General features: G+C 42.6%; 1 protein-coding gene across 4 annotated transcripts in view; it reads left to right on the top strand.

The window, feature by feature from the left end:
* The window catches only part of MAP2K5 (mitogen-activated protein kinase kinase 5), a 206,095-nt gene that overhangs the window by 147,756 nt on the left and 37,818 nt on the right, over nucleotides 1-20,521 (top strand). For 2 of the 4 annotated variants that reach the window (XM_075896857.1, XM_075896854.1), the window contains one exon: nucleotides 19,784-19,845. The exons of the other annotated variants lie outside the window; for them this stretch is intronic. In XM_075896857.1, the coding sequence (XP_075752972.1) occupies nucleotides 19,784-19,845 (62 nt within the window). The remainder of the gene's footprint in view (nucleotides 1-19,783; nucleotides 19,846-20,521) is intronic. 4 annotated transcript variants of the gene reach the window in all.

The following is a 20,521-nucleotide window of genomic DNA, read 5'->3' as shown; positions in this document are numbered from 1 at the left end:
GAACATTTCTTTTGTACTGCAGTCATCTACAGTGCATTTTGTAATACTTTAGTCAGAAAGCTACATACTGACTCAGCTGAATATCTGTTTTTTTTTTTTAAATAAGATACAGATTTCTGTGGCTGGAGTCGACCCAGAATTTCAGAATGTGTAAAGAAAAGATGATTTTCCCAGTATTGGCAAGTGTATGTTGCAGGATCAAAATGCTTTATTGGGGCGGAGGGTTAAGCTATGTTTGCATGTATGAACACAGCATTGGTAGGTCATGCAACTAGCACTAGTTTGGTTCTTTGAGGGTCTCTGATTTCCCAGAACCTCCATTAATTATTACTATTTAGGTAGGGCCTTACAGGCCGGGATTAGAGATTAGAGCTCCACTGTACTAGATGCTAGACCTACACGGAGCGAAAACACAGTCTGTGTCCTAAAGAAGTTGCAATACATTCCCATGCTTATGCCTGGGATGTCGCCAGCGGATGACTTGCTGTTAGAGATTTGACAGCATCGCAATCCCCGAGCTTGAGTTCAGCTCTCTCAAAAGGAACTACATAATGTGTGGAAGCTTCTTGCAGCTGTCTCGTTTGTTTGTTTGTTTTTCCTCCAAGATCAGAATGGTTGATGTCTCACCGCTTTGAGAACTCTTTGGCCAGGAATCCTTGATGCGTTCCATATACATCGCTGGGCATTGAGAGTGAGCGGCGGAGGGGTTTCACTATTGTCTTGTTTTAACTTACTTTCTGTTCCATAATATGCTCCTGAACCGCCATTCTCCCACACCAGTGCCTGTGTGCTCTGTCTTGTGGGCACTGGAGGATTTTAGATTTCCATATGCAGCTCACTTTTTAAGTTTTACAAGTGCAATTGACTTTGTACCTTGCTCGGTTGCTAAATGGAGGGTGCATGTCAAGAACACTTCCTGCCTGTGGGAAATAGCTGAATGAATTGGGTCTGCACTGTTTGCTTGGCAGGTCTGTATCGTTAGAGGGTCATTTAATAAGATCTATCGGGCTTAGATTAGTGGCTGTATCACCTGGAGGTGCTGACTCTTGGTAGGATAGAATCTTGTTGGGCATTTATTGTGAGGGTTATTGTGTTCTAGGTCATGTGTAGTATTGTCCTTAATAGACAATATATTTCTCTGCTTTTTGTGCTTTGTTACACATTCTAGAGCCGCTACCCCCGCCCCATGTGCTTTGCTGTTAATCTTGTTCGCTTTATTCTCAACTTGCTTATTTTTTCCACTCCTCCTATTCCCTCTCGCTCTCCTCCTTGCCCATGTTGGGGAACAATAATAGGACCCACTTACAGTGCTAATGTGTACGCCTCTTTCTGCATAAGGACCTCGTGAGAGAGCGTCTGTTTATTATCTGGTATTGTACAGCTGCTGCTGTTTTCAGTAAGTTCTTGCTAACATGGGTATTAGTGATTAGAAATGTGTAGTGTTGTAAGACTGATTATCTTGGGCCAAATGCTCCCCGCTGCTGTCAAGTAAATAGAGGGGAGCAGATGAAGGGAAATGGGGGCTGAGGGGTCCTAAAACTCACAGGAGGGGGGGGCGGAGCTTTGCCCCCTTCCCCTCCAGCTTGCAGCTTCGTGGCACAGCATGTTTCCTTAGGAGCCCGCCAATATTGACGCAGAATTCCCCACCTAGCTTAATGAGGATCATAACAGCTAGAAGTGATGATCTGGAGCTTCTTCCTCTCCCTTGGAACCGGTAGCGCACAGCAGTGGACCGCTAGCAGCGCACGGCTCCTGAGTAAGTCATACCACCCTGGGTGTGGGGGAAAGCAGCAGAAAGCAACGGGCTTTCCATAGGAGGAGAAAATGAGAATGAGCCAGAGTTGTTATAAGTTTAATCTCCTGGAATCTTTTCCTTGACTCTAGCTGGGGCCATTTTATGTGGAACAGGATAATTTGGGTCCTTTCTTTCTAAAAATATGAGTAACACAGACATGTTTAAAGAGATTTTTCCTAAATGTGGCTATCCAGTGGCAGGGCAGTACCCAACCAACCTGCGTAGGGTACGCCCAACTCAGGACCTTGGAGTTTCTGTTGAGTGATCCCGCACCTAACGTGGCACGTAACTGCACTCTGGCATCTCTGTGACTCGGTCATGTAGGTGAGCTGCAGAGGGAGTCATAAACCAGGTGTCCCAAGTCGGCTGCAGGGTGAATTAGTGAGAGAAGAGTAGGGTTGCCAGATGGTTTCAGAAAAAATACAGAACCAAAAAAAAAAAGGACCCAAGAGTTGTTAAGGGGGGGGGGGGAAGCAAAGCATAGCCCCTTTAAAAAACACGTGGTGAGGCTTTTTGGCCCTAACAGGCTGCCAGCAGCCGCCCACCATCTTACCTCCGTGTGCTGCGCTGGACAGCTCCCCAGTAAGCACTACAGTTGCCAGGCTGCCTCTGTATTGAGCCGGACAGCCCAGGATTTTCAACTCCTGGCTGGGAAAAAAATCAGAAAATACCGGACATTTTAGGTGTCTGGTATTTTCTGAATTTTTTTGCTGGACAGAAGGCAAAAATACCGAACTGTCCGGGTCAATACCAGACACCTGGCAACTCTAGAGAAGAGCAATGCTGCTGGCTGGAGGCTGAGGCCCTTCTGGGACCAGGGTATTTTATAAAAAACATCAACCAATAGTTTTTCCTAGCAGAGATGGGTTTTATTTGCAACTTCTTCCACTATATGAGGCCCATATTCAGCAAAGCAATTACAAAAACTGATAGAGTACATCTTTATTTACCAAAGCATTTAAGCAAAGGAACGCAATCACATGCTTTCACTTTAAGCACATGCTTAAGAGCTTTCCCTCTATGCAGTGTTTCACTTTGACTATAACACGTTTTGTAAGTGGCAGTTTGATAGAGTGGAATCTTGATGAGATTATACAGGTAGGTTAGAAACAGTCATGGTGATTATGTCTCATGTTGTGGTCAGCGAGATGGGTATTATAGTTTTAGAAATGTATCCTTGGGAGACAGAAAACTGATCGTGTTCTATTTTTAATGCAAGATCTGATCCTAAGCAATCTGGTTTTCTTCTTTCAAAGTGCAATATATTGAAATGACTGCCTTTTGATTGTTTTTACTGATGGTAATGTAGAATAAGCATTAAGATCTAGATTATTCCTAACAGTCATTTGTTCTGTTGGCAATCATCATTTCTATAGGACCGTGATTATCCATTCCACCAAAACAAAAAGTAATGCAAATGTTCTGTCCATATATAATTATATTTTATTCATATGAGGTATTGATGAGCAAACTTGTTAAGTCATTGTTTTTGTGTTACATAGATCTTCTGGTTTGTCAACAAACACTGTATGTACAGTGGCATCTGACATAAGGAAAATTCTCATATAGAAATATTTGTGGTTATCATGAAAATATAGTCTTTGGTGGTGTTCGTTTTTTAACCTGTGTGAAAAATTCAGGATCATGACTAGTTCTGGAAGAACTTAAAAAACAACAAATAGTCTAGTTAGCACTTTAAAGACTAACAAAACATGTAGATGGTATCACGAAGGCTCATGATACCACCTACATGTTTTGTTAGTCTTTAAAGTGCTAACTAGACTATTTGTTGTTGTTTAAGTTTTTCCTGTTACAGACTAACTCGGCTACCCTTCTGATGGTTCTGGAAGAGTTAATGTAAAGTTGACTTCTTTACTGAAATGTTTGCAACCTAGCAAAAACCAATTATAAGACTCCTTAATTAAGAGAATTGGTTTTTAATTCTTTACATGAATTAGGACTGACATTTTCCTGCAGAAATTCCACATGTTTAGTAAGTGATTTGAAAAGTAGTTGTAAACTTTTCTGTCAATTCTTGTAAGGTCTTCAGTATTAGTAGAGGTGGTCAGGAACTTTTCACATTTTTTTTTCTGGTCCGAAAATGCCAATTCAGAAGTGAAACTTTTTGTGAAAACATATCCACATAACACTCTTTGTGAAAATTTCTAAGGACTTTGGGATTGGGAGGAAGAAAGAGACACATGTGTACCGCCTCCCACTAGAATAGCCAGTTACCCATCTGAGATGTGGGCAATCTAGGTTCAGTCCCTACTCTGAATCAGGTTGCTATTAGGGATGTGAATGGGTAACCAATTAACCAGTTACCCAGCAAGCATTGCCCAGTAGCGACCCCTCTGCCCGCGGCAGGTGGAAGGTTGCCCTATTCGGGCCAAGAGCTGGCAGACCCTCAGCCCTAGGGCCAGGAACCTGCTGGTGGTGGCAGCAGCCCCAGCCCCGGGGCCAGGAGCCTGCTTTGTCAGTTACCCGTTAACATTTAATCAGCTGATTAATCAGGATTTTACATCCTTAGTTGATACAGGAGGTGCAGGTTCAAATCCGTGCTGTACCTGATTTGGTGCACGGACTTGAACCTGGATCTCCCATGTCTCAAGTGAGAGGCCTAGCCAGCTGGCTATAGAGGCAATTTCTCTGTGGCCCCATCAATATTTAACTATACAAAGTGGAACAGAACCAACTGAGACACGCAATATTTCGGAATGAAAACAATTTGAAAACCTTCAGATTTTTCGTGAAACAGAATTCTTGTTTTCTAGCAAGCTCTAATTATTAATGAATTATTATTACTTGGTGCTGCAGCTCAGTGGGGAGAATTGTATGAATGGGACATTTATCTAATAGGGGCTGGTCAATCCAGCTATAAACAGGACATGCCAATTTAAGCAACAATCTTTGGCATAGCATCTTTCCTTTCCATGATGGAACTTATGTGTGGCGGTCCACAAATGAGGATATAAATGTGTTAAGATCCATTCTTGCGCTGGCAGAGGCAGTGACATCGGCAGGTTGTGTGTCGTTTATTATTCTAGCAATCAACTTTGCGCCTCTCCAACTCTCTGAAATGTGCTAAGGGAATGCTGAGCAGAACAGGTTAATCCTAGGGTCCAGAGAAGACCAGCAAGAGTGATTAAAGGTCTAGAGAACATGACCTATGAAGGAAGGCTGAAAGAATTGGGTTTGTTTAGTTTAGAAAAGAGAAGACTGAGGGGGGGACATGATAGCAGTTTTCAGGTATCTAAAAGGGTGTCATAAAGAGGAGGGAGAAAACTTGTTCATCTTGGCCTCTGAGGATAGAACAAGAAGCAATGGGCTTAAACTGCAGCAAGAGAGGTTTAGGTTGGCCATTAGGAAAAAGTTCCTAACTGTCAGGGTGGTTAAACACTGGAATAAATTGCCCAGGGAGGTTGTGGAATCTCCATCTGTGGAGATATTTAAGAGTAGGTTCGATAAATGTCTATCAGGGATAGTCTAGACAGTATTTGGTCCTGCCACGAGGGCAGGGAACTGGACTCGATGACCTCTCGAGGTCCCTTCCTGTCCTAGTATTCTATGATTCTCTGATTCTATCCCTACTGGGAAGGACGTGCGTCAATTGCTGTGAAGGCCGCCTGTCCATGAGCATGGAGCTTTACAGAAAACAGAGGCTCAGTGCCTGGCTCGAGAGTTTGTCCTGGTTGTGGCCCTGTTATTCCATAATTGTGTGGCCACAGAATTGGACGTATAGGTCTCTGGTTTCATTTTTTTCAAAAAATTATTCTGCTTTTCTGGCGGTGAAGATAACCTGGAGACACGTGCAGCAGGAGTGTCAATCAGTGCAGCATTGCCTGCAGACTCCTAAAACCATAGCTCTTACAGGTGTAGTCTGCCCCGTTCATCTCAACATGTTGACTCTTAAACCTAATGTTTATAATTTAAAAATTGACTGTTTCACTGCTTTCAATACCAGGCAGCCTCCCAAATTCCACAGTGTGAAAACCCCAGCTCTTCCCTACTCAGCTGCCAAAACCTCTGGCTTCCCTCCTAACAGCTTTTGTAATGTAGCTGTGTATTGGCTGTACAGATTTATTTAATGTTTTAAAAACATTGAGTTTAATACAGGTTGAACTTTTCTAGTTCCCCCACCCTCAGGACCTGACCTGTGTTGAACAGAGAATTTGATGGACCATAGGAGGTCAATATTGTCTAACAGCATTACCAACACTTCCACTGCTTATTGGGTGCTTAAAAGACATTCAGAGGTAAATTAAAGCTAAATAGCAGCACAGAACACTGAGAGCCAGGACTGGTGGCTGTAAACAAGCTTTATGGGGCCATGGGAAACTTGGCTGCACACATGATAAGTGGACATCCGGCTAAGTAACATCATGCCGGACCACGGATATTGCTGAACCAGAGAGTGCTGGACTAGAAAAGGTTCAACCTGTATTTAAATGAGGCCACTTGAATTTCCAGTCTGCTACCCAGTGCTCTGTGGGTCCAGAATTTAGGTTCAGTTGGTCCCAGAGTGCATGGGGATGAAGTCAAAGTGCATTCCTATGTCCTCCTTGTTTGATCAAAACAAGAAATGACATTGCTTTTTGTCATGAGTTTGATCACAGCAGTCCCCTTGAGACTCACCCGGTGTGCTGGTCCTGCTACTGAGCCCACCAACCTGCCCTCTGGGGTTTCCCATCACCCTGTCCTGCGAGGCCAGAAGCTCTGCTCTCCCCCAGCCACGGCACAGAGTTGGGGTAATGCCCCCCCAGCACAGACACTGAACCAGCTCAGCTCTGGTATGGCTCAGCTATAAGGGCATTGACAGCATTCAGGAACACAGCCCACAGCGAGGACCACAACCCCAAATAAATCCCTCTTACTCTGTTTAAAAGTTTTATACTAGGGACGTGAAGGACTAGTTGACTAATCAACATTTGCTTATCGGATAGTCAACAGACTAGTCGCTTCCCTCCCCCCCCTTGCTGCCTCTATCAGAAAGAGGCAGCAAGATGGGGGGAAGTGGAGGGGGTACTTCAAAGTGGCAGCGCCGCTTGGAGCCTTGGGCCAGACCCCGGGCTCCATGTGGTACTACCGCTTTGAAACGCCGCGTACAGCCCAGGGCCAGCTATCGACTAATCAAATAGTTGATGTAAAATGCATTGACTGTTCAATTAGTCAATTAGTCGATATTTAACATCCCTATTTTATGCAGAGAAAACTTGTAAGTTTGCCATCTTTATCTCTGCAAGAGAGATATGCACACTGGTTGCTCCACCCCCCGCTAACCATTATTTACACTGCGCTTGATAATAAACCTAAGTGTTTTTATTAAGTATAAGAAATAGGATTTAAGTGATTGCAAGTGAAAACAGACAGATTAGAGTAAGTTACTAAGGCAAAATAAACAGCGCATACCAATTAACCCTTAATACAGTAAGAGAAGTTGTTTCAAAGTATATTCCTCATCCCTTGTCCCTGTTTCAGGCAAAATGCTTCAAGGCAGAGTTGTTGTTTTTTCCTGCTGGCTTGGATTTTCTGCTGGCTTTTGAAATTTTCTTTCCATCCTGAGAGGATAAACATGAAGAAACCTGCCAACAAAGAAATCTAAAGACAGAGATTGCTCTTTGGGGCTGTCTTCCTGAGTGTTGTCAGTGGCTTTAGAGCTGAGCCCTCCCACAGCTCAGCTGGTTCCAGGGCTGGCCTTATCATGAGGCGAACTGAGGCAGCCGCCTCAGGTGCCAGACTGTGGGGGGAGCGCAACTGGGACCCAGAGAATTGAGACCTTTCAAAGTTTTGGCCCAAGCGAGGGGGAATGGGGGTGTCATTTGAGCTCCCCTCCTCAGGTGCCAAAATGTTGTGGGCCGGCCCTGGTTGGTTCAGCATCTGTGTTGCCCCGCTGAGGAGGTGGAGGGATGTTACTACAACTCTGTGCCTGGGCTGGGGGAGACCTGAGCTTCTGGCACAGCAGAACAGTGTGGTACCCAGAGGGCAGGAAGGTATGACCTGTGCCCTGGGTGAAAACCCCAGGAGGACCTTTGAGATTATACTGGTCATACCCTTAAGCTTCAGACCTATAGTTCCTATGCTATAAGATTCAACGTAAGCTTCACGTGAAATTTCAAACATTTTAAATAAAATATTTTAAAACCCTTACAACACTGACGTTGCTCCAGCCACTCAGACAAAAGGATTTTGGGATCACACACAGATGTTTTTGGATCCATGTGGCAATGCCTAAGAGGATAAACCTGAGAGCTCTTGGCCTTTAGGGATGTCTGTTATGTGTCCAGAGATGGACAGAGGGATGAAACTTGTACTAGAGACAACATCCAATAAGCAGCCCCCTGTCTTAAATAACTGGGAATGATCCCCAAGCTTTCCAGAGCTATTTGGTTAGTCTTTTATTTAGTTAAAGTATTGTTACTAGGAAACCAATTGTGGTTGGTCCCATGGGTGGTTGCTTAAACCAGGCTTCACTGCACTGTACCATTTGTGGTAGCAAGCACCGCTGTAGTTCAGCTTCACTTAGAATCATAGAATCATGGAATAATAGGACTGGAAGGGACCTCGAGAGGTCATCGAGTCCAGCCCCCTGCCCTCAAGGCAGGATCAAGCTCCGTCTACACCATCCCTGACAGATGTCTATCTAACCTGTTCTTAAATATCTCCAGAGAGGGAGATTCTACCACCTCCCTTGGCAATTTATTCCAATATTTGACCACCCTGACAGTTAGGAATTTTTTCCTAATGTCCAATCTAAACCTCCCCTGCTGCACTTTAAGCCCATTACTCCTTGTCCTGTCCTCAGAAACCAAGAGGAACAAATTTTCTCCTTCCTCCTTGTGACACCCTTTTAGATATTTGAAAACCGCTATCATGTCCCCCCTTAATCTTCTTTTTTCCAAACTAAACAAGCCCAGTTCATGAAGCCTGGCTTCATAGGTCATGTTCTCTAAACCTTTAATCATTCTTGTCGCTCTTCTCTGTACCCTTTCCAATTTCTCCACATCTTTCTTGAAATGTGGCGCCCAGAACTGGACACAGTACTCCAGCTGAGGCCTAACTAGTGCAGAGTAGAGCGGCAGAATGACTTCACGAGTTTTGCTTACAACACACCTGTTGATACAACCTAGAATCATATTTGCTTTTTTTGCAACAGCATCACACTGTTGACTCATATTCAACTTGTGGTCCACTATGACCCCTAGATCCCTTTCCGCCATGCTCCTTCCTAGACAGTCGCTTCCCATCTTGTATGTATGGAACTGATTGTTCCTTCCTAAGTGGAGCACTTTGCATTTCTCTTTATTAAACTTCATCCTGTTTACCTCTGACCATTTCTCTAACTTACTAAGGTCATTTTGAATTATGTCCCTATCCTCCAAAGAAGTTGCAACCCCACTCAGTTTGGTATCATCTGCAAACTTAATAAGCGTACTCTCTATCCCAATATCTACATCGTTGATGAAGATATTGAACAGTACGGGTCCCAAAACAGACCCTTGAGGAACTCCACTTGTTATCCCTTTCCAGCAGGATTTAGAACCGTTAACAACAACTCTCTGACTACGATTATCCAGCCAATTATGCACCCACCTTATCGTGGCCCTATCTAAGTTATATTTGCCTAGTTTATCAATAAGAATATCATGCGAGACCGTATCAAATGCCTTACTAAAGTCTAGGTATATAACATCCACCGCTTCTCCTTTATCCACAAGGCTCGTTATCTTATCAAAGAAAGCTATCAGATTAGTTTGGCATGACTTGTTCTTCACAAACCCATGCTGGCTATTCCCTATCACTTTATTACCTTCCAAGTGTTTGCATATGATTTCCTTAATTACCTGCTCCATTATCTTCCCTGGGACAGACGTTAAACTGACCGGTCTGTAGTTTCCTGGGTTGTTCTTATTCCCCTTTTTATAGATGGGCACAATATTTGCCCTTTTCCAGTCTTCTGGAATCTCCCCTGTCTGCCATGATTTTTCAAAGATCATAGCTAAAGGCTCAGATAACTCCTCTATCAGCTCCTTGAGTATCCTGGGATGCATTTCATCAGGACCTGGTGACTTGCTGACATCTAACTTTCCTAAGTGATTTTTAACTTGTTCTTTGTGTATCCTATCTTCTAAACTTACCCTCTCTCTGCTTGTATTCACTACGTTAGGCACACCTCCAGACTTCTCGGTGAAGACCGAAACAAAGAAGTCATGCTTCTAACCTGCTTCTGCTTCTAACCCCTTCTTTTTCCTAGCCTTCTCGAAACTATTGTTTTTTGGCTGAAAGTTTTCGTAGCTGGTCTCCGCGCAAAGTTGACGATGTTTGTTTTTTAAAAATTCAGCCGTTCTGAATGACATTGATGGCAAGCAGGAGGCCAATTTTTTTTTTTTTTTTTTTTAAATCTCATCAGATTTTCTGTGTTTGCATAACTCAGCACCAGCAGTGCCAGACTTGGGATATTGTTTTGAACGAGACCACTTACCAGAACACAGACACTGAGTTTGCTGCATGCTTTGCAGCTATTAAGTCTTTTAAAACAGTCCAACTTTGAAGGAAATAGTTTTTATTGTTTTTAATCGTGAAAGCTTAAATGTGGAAGTTTACATACGAGAACACCTCTGCTACTTTTGGGTATATGTTCTCTTCTGTTTTTTAAATCTTTAACTCACCCCATCACCACGGAGAAACTAAGCTTCGCAGGACTTCAATTTGGCTTAGATTCAAGGAGTTTACAAACTCAAGAGCTCGTGATGTTGTCTTTTTCATACATGTTGCTGGGAAATGTAAAAGCAAAAATGAGCATTACTGCAAAGTTAGCATTCAGACATCAAACGCTCAGATGTCAAACATACTCCAGAATGTAAGACTTCCTCTGCAAAATTAACTTGCCCATCAAGCACATGCTCTGTTGTTTCTATTCCTGTCCTCCTGCTCAAAGGCAACCTTTTATTTATTGCTGTGGGATATCTATAAAAACATACAGCATGTGCAACATGGCCACATTAATGTTACAAGAGAAACATCAGCCTTTAGAGCATTCCATTTCTCAAATTTAAGGTTATGCCAATGCTCATTTTTGCTCTTTGTACATTCTAGAATATAGAATAGCACCCTCACTGTGTAGAGTGAGCATTAAGCAGAACTTGACTTTTCCTTTATGAATCTTTGTATAGAATTTTTCTATCTATGTTGCCTTCAGAAGGTAGTCTGCAGACTTTGTGTAGACTTCTGTATTTTAATCCTGAAAACTTTTAATATGGTTTCTGAAGAGAGAAGAAAATAAAGTTTCAGAATAGATGTGTATAAAATACCTGCATATGCATTACACAAACTTATATATCCAATCCATAAATAATATAGTTCATCATCATTTGTCCTACACAATTGTTTTGGCTGTACTTTTACTGAGGCTCTGACCTTACTGGTGTGTGAGATTCAAAGACTTATCTAGGAACAAGGTAAAACCACAGGTAGGAATTGCTGAATAATTACCTTTAGACCAACCTGAGCAAAAACCTTCCCAAGAGGGAGAGCTCATTTAATGGTTCCTAAAACTCAATCTTGTGGATGTCAATGGTCATGCTTGATTATTTGCAGCAGTGTTTTATATATCTAAAAAAAAAAAAGCAATAAAATGCATTGGGAGTATCCAGAGGAAAAAGGCAACAATAAATGGTTTTAGTTTTTCCAGTGAAGTCCCTTTGGTGAGAACAGGAAGAGGCTGTGTTTCATTCAGCTGTGCCTTAGCTATTTGAAAAGAGTGTGCATATGCGTGTATCTACCCAAAACATTGCTGTGCTCTGGTAGCTTATGATCGACAAGAGACCAGCAGTGAGAAGAAAAAATTCTTATGTTTGTTTTCAGAGAGAAAGCAATTACAGTTACGGTTAAAAGATTAACCTGTTTTCCAGCTACCTATATACGTATCTGCCAGGGATTAAAAAAAACCTTCAGAGAGCCATATTAACAAGTGCAAAGCTTGGCAAAAGGTAGCAAGTGACATAATGTACATTGTAGGTTATTGGTAAGATTAGTTACTCTGTTCATCTTTCTTGTCTGTGCCAAATTCTGATAAACATTTTACAGTAACAAATGCCACAGGAGATAAATGATTGAATAGCTTGAAACATCTGGGGTACGTCTAGATTACAGGCTTTTGTCGACTGATACTGTCGACAAAGCTTCTGTTGACAAAGAGCGTCTAGACTACATCCAATTCTGTCGACAGAACTCTGTCGACAAAAGGCGTTATTCCTCGTAGAATGAGGTTTACAGCCATCAACAAAACTGCTGAGTTCTGTCAACATTATGTCGACAGAACTCAGCGGCAGTGTAGACTCAAGTATAGTTTTGTCAACAAAAGTGGACTTTTGTCAACAAACCCTGTAGTCTAGACACACCCCTAATGTGTGATTATAGGTGAGATTAGATATATATTGATGAACACACAAGAGTATATAGAAGTGCCTCCCTCCTCCGCAAGAACTTAAGTAGTAGATAATGGTATCCTGGTAAAGAGCTACTTCTTGGTTGATTTGAGGTGTTTGAGGGTCGTTTCAGTGGTGGATAAAACAGTGGCCTTTCAACCTTGTTTCTAGTCCAGTTGGAGGTCCCGAAATAAATGCGTTTACTGCTGACCATCCTGTCCCAGAAATATCCCCATGTATAATTTGTCACACTTGGCACCTAAGAAAAAAACAAGGACTGGCCTAGCATACAAATGTAGTCATCCTTCATCTTCCTGCTCAGGGTTGGCAGTAAAATTGTGACAGTCTGGCTGTTTTCCTCCAGCCTTTGTTGTATTCTGCAAACCCTGCTACTCTTAAGGATTCACCTGTAGCCAGATTTCTGGAGACATCTTAAAATAGAGTTAGTAAGAAGTCAGCAGCCTAGTTTTAGGAATAGTGTCTTTTTAGGAACCCATCTGAATGTGGTCAATAAGTGACTCTATTGGTTTATTTGAAACAACAGTGCTTTTATTTTCACATAACCGCACAAGGTTTGTTTCTGGTTAGTGTAAAATGGAGTACTTCTGAAAATCAGACTGAGTTCTTATCTAGAGCTGCCTTTCCCATAATTAAATGTTCGCTACCGTGTACAGATAAATGTGTTCTTTGCAAGCTCACTTTAATGTTGCTGCGTAGTATGAGGAAAGTGAGAAGCAGTAGCAGTGCCTAAAAATTCTGTTTGAGGTGGCCTGGTGTTCCAAAGCTCTGCTTACAAGAGTGCTTTATTAAACACTGCAGATGTGCCCATTCACATACAACAAAGCAGAGTCTCCGTCCAGAGGAGGCTGCAACTCGGAGCCGATATAGATTGGCAAACTGAGAGACGGGAGTAACTTGGGTTTGGTTTTTCTTTTGGTAATTCTCTTGTGGCCATAGCATGAGAGAGCTTTGTCGTCGTCTGCACGCACATGCATCCGCATGAGAAGCTTGCATGAAGTAGCTTTGGAGCGGAGGAAAATATGACAGAGAGGAAGGGCCCTGAGCAAAGCTTCCTAATAGCATAAAGCCAGTGGACTTGCTACAAACCTGGCCTCTGCCTTTCAGGGAGTGGGGCACTTGGGGTGGTCTCTGCACTGCTCTACCATTGGCCTTGTTCCTGAAGCCCCCTTGGTACCAATGCTGCCATAGCTGGTCTGTGGCACATCCCTGAGGGCAGGGAAAGGTGGTACAGGTTGAACCTCTGTGGTCCAGCAGGATATTGCTGGACCAGAGAACCCCAGCCACAGCAGTTACCAGCAGCTGGCAATCTGCAGGGCCAGTGGCCAGTGGGTCGACATCTGGGGACAGGGAGCCCCGCCAGCCAGAGTGCAGAGCCCCACCAACTGGAGTGGGGCCAGCAGCCAGGGTCAGAGAGCCTGGCAGGGCAGGGACGGGAAGACCCGCTGACTGGAGTGAGACCAGTGGTCCAAAGAGAGGCCCAACCAGCTGGGGTGCAAAGCCCTTCTGGCCAAAGGAGGGATGCCAGCCAAGCACAGGGAGCCCCACGAGCAGGCTGGGGACAGCAGAGTCCAGCGGGCAGGCTGGGGGCAGCGCACTGACCAGGGCCACAGGCAGGAGGAGAGCCCAAGGCCTGACCTGGTCTGGCAAATCCCCTTGTTTGGGACCGCTCAGGGTGCCGGACCAGGATGTCCAACTGGAGGCTGAAGCTTGGTGTCACAAGTCTTGAGTGCGTCCCAAGTTGTGAGTGGCATTAACTTGAGAATGTTGCCAAGCAGAGTATGCCACCTAGAGCAGCAGCTCCCTGAATTTGTTCTTTTCCACACACCCTAACACACACACACACACATCTGAACCCCAGATTCATGGGTCCGATGAAGAGGCTCCTGCGGAGGATGGCGCTAAACATGCCAAATACATTTTTGCTGCCTTCTTTCTTTAACTTTTGGGGCTGGTTCATGTGACTACGGCCTGATCCTCCGTGGTGCTTCTACCTCTGCCAAAGGTTACGGATGTTCCGCTTGCTCAGTGCTTTTCACACCCGACCCCTTTGTCACAGACCAGTAGAATGGGAGGGGCTCTCGCTTTGCGTAGTGAATGAGGCTGATGCCAGTCCTGGTAACCTGTATGCACAGATTGAAAAAGAACACTTTCATTCTGGAGACAGTGCTCATCCCTCCAAAGCCAGCGTGTCTCTCTCGTAGAGGGATTTGAAAGAGATTCTCTAAGTGTAAATATTCTTCATTTAGATAATGCAGCTTACCTAAATGCCGTGAAAGTCGATAAGCTCTATACCAGAGAGTTGTCACTTTATAAATTAAATATCAGGATCAGTGTTTGAAGTTTTAAAGCCTTCCCGCCTCCCTCCCGCTCGGATTTTCTGCGGCTGGGCTTTTCCCTTTATGCCTGAGCACCTTGCTGACAAGTGCTAATAACAAGATGCCAAGCGAGGGTCCAGTTGGAGTTACCACACATTAAACATTCTGAACTTGTCCTTTCGCTCATAGATTGTGCATAATTAATAATTAAACGGTTTCCGTTGTAATGGGTTGACCTTCCTGAACTGTTCATTATTCACAAGGCAAAGGCATCACTCAAACTTTCTCTTCTCTCCCCCCGCTCTCCCCACTGCCCTTCTCTGTGCTCACTGTACATGCACATTTCAGTTGCTTTTGAGAATCAGGCTGACCAAGCACTTCAAAAGCTGCCGAGGCTTAAACATCGTCCTTCTCTGCATTAGGTCTCACATACGTAAATGTGGTTTTAATACTTAGGACTGTGGAGTGGTTTTGGTACCAAGATGCAGAGGCATGTAAAGTTCTAATGCTAATGGGCAGCTATCTCTCAGGAATGTATTTGTGGCTCTGTTATTAAGCTTGTATCAACCTTCCCATTAATAAGCCTTTCCATTTAGAAGTTGGTAATTTAGAAGAGAAACACAGAACCTCTGGATCAAAACTCTTATGAACTGACCAAAGAATGCCAATTTTTGCTGAAGAATGTAGCAAATTTTTTTGTGGGAAGGGGGTTAAAAATATGTATCCCACCCTTTTAAAAAAAATTCACTTCAGTTTTTTGGCCTACTATAGAATGAGACTGTTCTTTGGAAGAATGAAATAAGGTTGGCCATTAGATCTCATTGTCAGTGGGCAATTCACTAACATTACTCCACATGTGTGACAATTTTTTATTATGCAGCATGTGCAAACTTTTTTTTGGATGAAGCTCTGGCAGGGATTTGTGAGACTTTGTTTTAGTTCATCCTGTTTTCATCCCCTTAAGAGTTCACGTACATGCCAGTCTGATGAGCTTCAGGACACAACATAAAATGTATTTATTTTGCTTAGTGTTTGGTTGACATTTTGTTTTGTATGCAACAACACAATGATTCCACAAATTTTGGCAGGTAGCAACAGCAACGTTTTAGTAGTAGTTTCGTCTATAGAGTATTTTTAAATTCGTAGCTAAGCACATACAATAAACACATTCTGTAAATAAAAATATTAGCGTTAATATAAGTGTTAGAGATGGATATCATATCTAATGTGTGTGTTCCATCTCCAGCTACTATGATGTCAAAAAAAATGTGTATGCAAGCACGCTCAGTGGCAGATTTTTAACAGTTTACTAAGGAAATGGTTGGATGGAGTGTCTCCTCTTTCAACTCTTTCCAGTGGAGGCTAAGATGTGCTTCTTCCTGGCCTGTCTCATACGTGTAGATTTCAGCGGGTATTTTCAGAAGTGAAATGAAAGTATTAATTTGATGCAGTTAGCATTCTTTGGTGGAATCCTGCATGGTTTAACAAACAAAAATATCATGTCTTCTCCATGCATAGGAACCATTTTTGCTTGTTTGTATCTCAGGGAAGATAAAAGAACAGATTTAATCAAGTTGGCTGGTTGGCAATTCATTAAACATTTTATATCATACTTTATAATGGGGCCTTAGCTCACAGTAAGTTTGATGTAAGAATCTGAATTGAATCCCATAGCAGAATTTAAATATTCTTAATAAACCTCTTCTCAAAAATGATCTCTGACTTACCTAAAATAATCATTTCCAAATGTTCCTTCTTGGTCCTCATCACAAACTGGGTGATGCAACATTTTTCTTCCCTGATGTGCAGATGGTTGAGTTCTTAATACCGATGGCATAAATTTTCAGATGGTTCACAGAACATCACAACTACTGCACTATACCAGTATCATTTAAATTACAGTATGTACTCGGAATATTTTTCGGTCATGGTGATATTTGCTGGCCGTCTGTCTAGGGGTGGGTGTCACCTAGTGATTTTCATTAACACCGGTCCTACAATTAACAGTTAAATGCTTTTGCTGTTTTTTATCTATCTATCTAATCTATCTATCTATCTATCTATCTATTAATCTAATCTAATCTAATCTAATCTAATCTATTCTATTCTATTCTATCTTGGGTTCTGTTATTTTCACTCCAACTCATCTGAGGAAGTGAGTTTTGCCCGCGAAAGCTCATGATACTCTCTATATTTTTGTTAGTCTCTAAGGTGCCACAGGACTACTCATTTTTAAAGTTGCAGACTAACCCGGCTATCCCTCTGGGACTAGTGACTTCAGTTAGGGCCTGCTCTTGCCTGTTGTGGGTACAGTGTTGGTCATATAATTGCAAGATAAAAAGCGATGCGCTGGACAGAGGTCATTGTTGATAGATGTTCTGCCACCTGGTTGACAAGTTACCTGTGCTCGTTAGCAGAAATGTGCCTTATGGGCTGCGTCTAAAGCCCATGGAAAGAGTGGCGCTAAGAGCAGAGCTACAGTTCATTCTCCACCTCCTGCCCTTACCTGTTAGTCTATGCATCTGAGGCTAGAATATTACCTGGGAACTGCTGTGATTGGTGTCCTACCAGCCCCAGGCGTGCAGTGAGAAATTTCCAGTCATTGTGGACAACTCTGCCTCAGTCTTTCGCGTTACTCCCACTCAGGTGAAGCTTCCTCTCTCGCTTGGCTGGAGCACAGCAACCTTGTGCTACTTGCTATGTGCTCTGTATAAGGAGCTGCAGGACCAAGACGTTAAGGATGTTGTGGTATTGAGTGCCCTGCAGTTGCAGAATACGGTGTTTCTTATCCTTCTGTTTATCTGCATACACTGAAGTAGAGAGTCAGTCTCCAGTTGTATTGTACAATTCGGTTGATTTTCAATCCACTTTCCGTAATGTAGTTTCACTCTGATGTAGGCAGATCCCTCCTCCTCAACCCCCCCCCCCCCCATGTGTCTGCAGAAATTATCACCTACCAAATAGGTGTTAAGTGCTGCTTGCCCCTCCTCCACCACCCTGGCGTAAATTGATCCACATTTGCAATTCTCAGAAGATGAGCGTTTTAGATGTTTCCTCGCGTGCACCCAGGTGGTTTTGGCAGTGCTCTCTTCTGATAAAGGGATGGTCCCAGCGCAGAGTTAGCTCCCCAGCTGAAACAAAAAACAGGACTATGTAGCACTTTAAAGACTAACAAGATGGTTTATTAGATGATGAGCTTTCGTGGGCCAGACCCACTTCCTCAGATCTGAGGAAGCTCATCACCTAATAAACCATCTTGTTAGTCTTTAAAGTGCTACATAGTCCTGTTTTTTTGTTTCAGCTAGACTAGACTAACACGGCTACATCTCCATTACTTAGCTCCCCAGGGTATTCTGATGGGATAGCTCCAGCTCCCAGTTTTCAAAGAGTGCTGTGACATATATCCAGCAAACATTTCGTGTGTTGTGTGGATTTATTCTGTGTGAATCTGCCCATCCCATTTTCGGAGAGTGGGCAGGTACCATTTCTAAACTCAGACGCGAGTAGAGGCTTCCACTGGGCAGCAGAAAACCAAGGGAATGTGGAAGTCAACCTGTCTCCCACTCAGCACAAATGAACCTAAAATTTTGCCCTGAATTTTTCGTCTTATGAATGCGTAACTTCTGCATGTGATTCTCAGAACAAGGGAAAGTTTAAAATCACTGCATGTGTCTTCTCTTCTCCACTGGAAGCCTTCCTACATTGATGTCATTTTAAAGTTTAGAAACACTAATCTTTCCTGCCTCTCGGACAAATGCAACAAAGATCTAAGGTGGATGATGTTAAACATTATATACGGTTAATAGAACTCTGAAAATTGTAAAGCAGTTTTGCCTTCTGTTTTACTCTCCATTTACTTTTGATTTAATTGTATTTTCTAGCAGTTTCCTATTGTTTGAATTTGAAACGAAACCTTAATAAGAGTTCTAGTTAATTTTCTGTCTTGTAATTACCTATCTCATTTTTCTGATAATTGGCCACAGCAATTATATGTATATTTACTAATCACATAGGAGGCTCTGCGGTTGTATCTATCTGCCACCATTGATAATGACACACACATTGCAGAGGTGCTTTTATCATCTCTTTTTTCCACTACATCAAAGCTATTTCCCCACATTCTCAATAATGAATACATGCATGCATTTGACACAGTTGTGTGCTAGAGAAATTGTTTGGCTCTCACCAAATGCTGCACGCTCCGAGTTTCTTGCCTGCAGCGCTGGAAGGTTGTATGTAATGATATATTGCTCATCCAAATGGCCAAAGCACTCCAAAGCACAGTGAGATTAAAATAAGTCATTCCTTTGTTAATTTAAATAGGTGCATGTATCATACTTTGCAGGGTACTTTGTGTAGGGATGTCAGGAAGGAAAAAAGCCGCCGAAAGGTATTTTTAATAGCAAATGAGAATAAATGAGAATGGAGTCATTTGCAGCTGCCTGTTTTATGCGACTCTCTTGTTCCAACTGTAGGTCTAATGAGATGACACTGTTAAAGTACTCTGCAGTGTAATTTCATTACATCCTGAGCTGTTACACTATAAACACAGTGGAGCTCTCTGTCATTCTTGGAAAAACTCCTAAATTCGGAAAGTCCTCCTTTGCAAATGGTAATGTTGTTTGCTCTCGGTGTAATTTTTTTTTCTTGCGCTCTTAATTTATTTGCTTTCATAAATACTTGGTGGTTAATTGAGTTAGTCTGGCAAACCTTCCATTGCGATTTCTTCCACTTCTTTTAAGGGTTTTTCTTTTTAATCTGGCAAGAGCTGTGCAGAGAAGGACAGCTCTGAAATGAATAAGTGTAAATAAACATGAGTGTAAATAAAAAGTGAATTCAGTGAAAGAAACAAAGGTCAGCACAAGAATAATTTCACAGCTCTTTGTTAATTACAAGACCATTTGTGTGTTACTTAAATAATCATTAATTTCTCATTTACACTTTCCCTACCTTCCTTTCTACCCTGTGGCTATCATTGTCCTTTTTTCACCTCCCCTCAGTGTCTTTCCACATGCTTCTACCCCTTGTATAATGCTCATTACTTTCAATTCAGTGTTTTATAACACGTTTAGAAGAATTTGCTCCTTTTCCTCTGTTTCTCTGCGTGAGAAGGGGCATTGTCGCTTACTCCATTTGTAATCTTGTATTGCTTCCCTTTTGAAAAATTGTCCTCACTTCTTCTGCTTCTTTCTCCCCCTCCCCTCCCCCAAATATCAAACCCATCCCAGGAATCGCCAGTCCTTCCGGTTGGGGAGTTCTCTGAGCCATTTGTACACTTCATCACTCAATGGTAAGCTCAGTTTGCAAACATGCCATGCCCTCAATGTAAATGATACATGCCATTAACTCTGCAGCTCCTTGAGACCTTATGGCTTCCCCCTGCATCCTTTCTCAGGCAAGAGGGACTCAGGGGCCTTGGGCAGATGGGGCAGCTAAGCTGAGCAAACTGTTTAAATTATGTAAACGTTATTTACACAAAGGGTCATAAAAGTACTTAAGAGGGTTTTTCCTGTTTTTAATAACCCGCTGTGAATCTGGGTGCATTCTTGTGCATAGAGACTATTTTAAGAGTTCAATTGGGAGGGTTGGGGCGGGGGGGAGAGAGAATCATATTTATAACTTTATTATTCTGGGCCACTTGGATTATTACTCATAAAACTGTCTCAACATTTAGAAAGGTAAACAGTGTCCTTGATTAATTCATAGGCTTTCCAGTAAGTAATTTTTATTCGGAGTCATATTTTATAATGCACCATAGGGTGTGTGTTCGTTCTTCCAAACTGAACGGTTCAGTAGAAGGCACCTAAATTTCAGAGAGAGGGAGAAAATATTGTTGAAAGAATAAATTTCCTAAGCAACAAAAGCCTGAAGAGCTAAGTATAATGTATTGTACAATCGGGAGAGAGGAAATGCATATTTTTGTAATGTCTCATTTACAAAGGGAGTCGCCATTTCAGTAATAAAAT

The sequence above is a fragment of the Pelodiscus sinensis genome, chromosome 14, assembly GCF_049634645.1.
Source record: "Pelodiscus sinensis isolate JC-2024 chromosome 14, ASM4963464v1, whole genome shotgun sequence".
Taxonomy (NCBI): domain Eukaryota; kingdom Metazoa; phylum Chordata; order Testudines; family Trionychidae; genus Pelodiscus; species Pelodiscus sinensis.
This window is presented reverse-complemented; position numbering and strand designations above follow the sequence as displayed.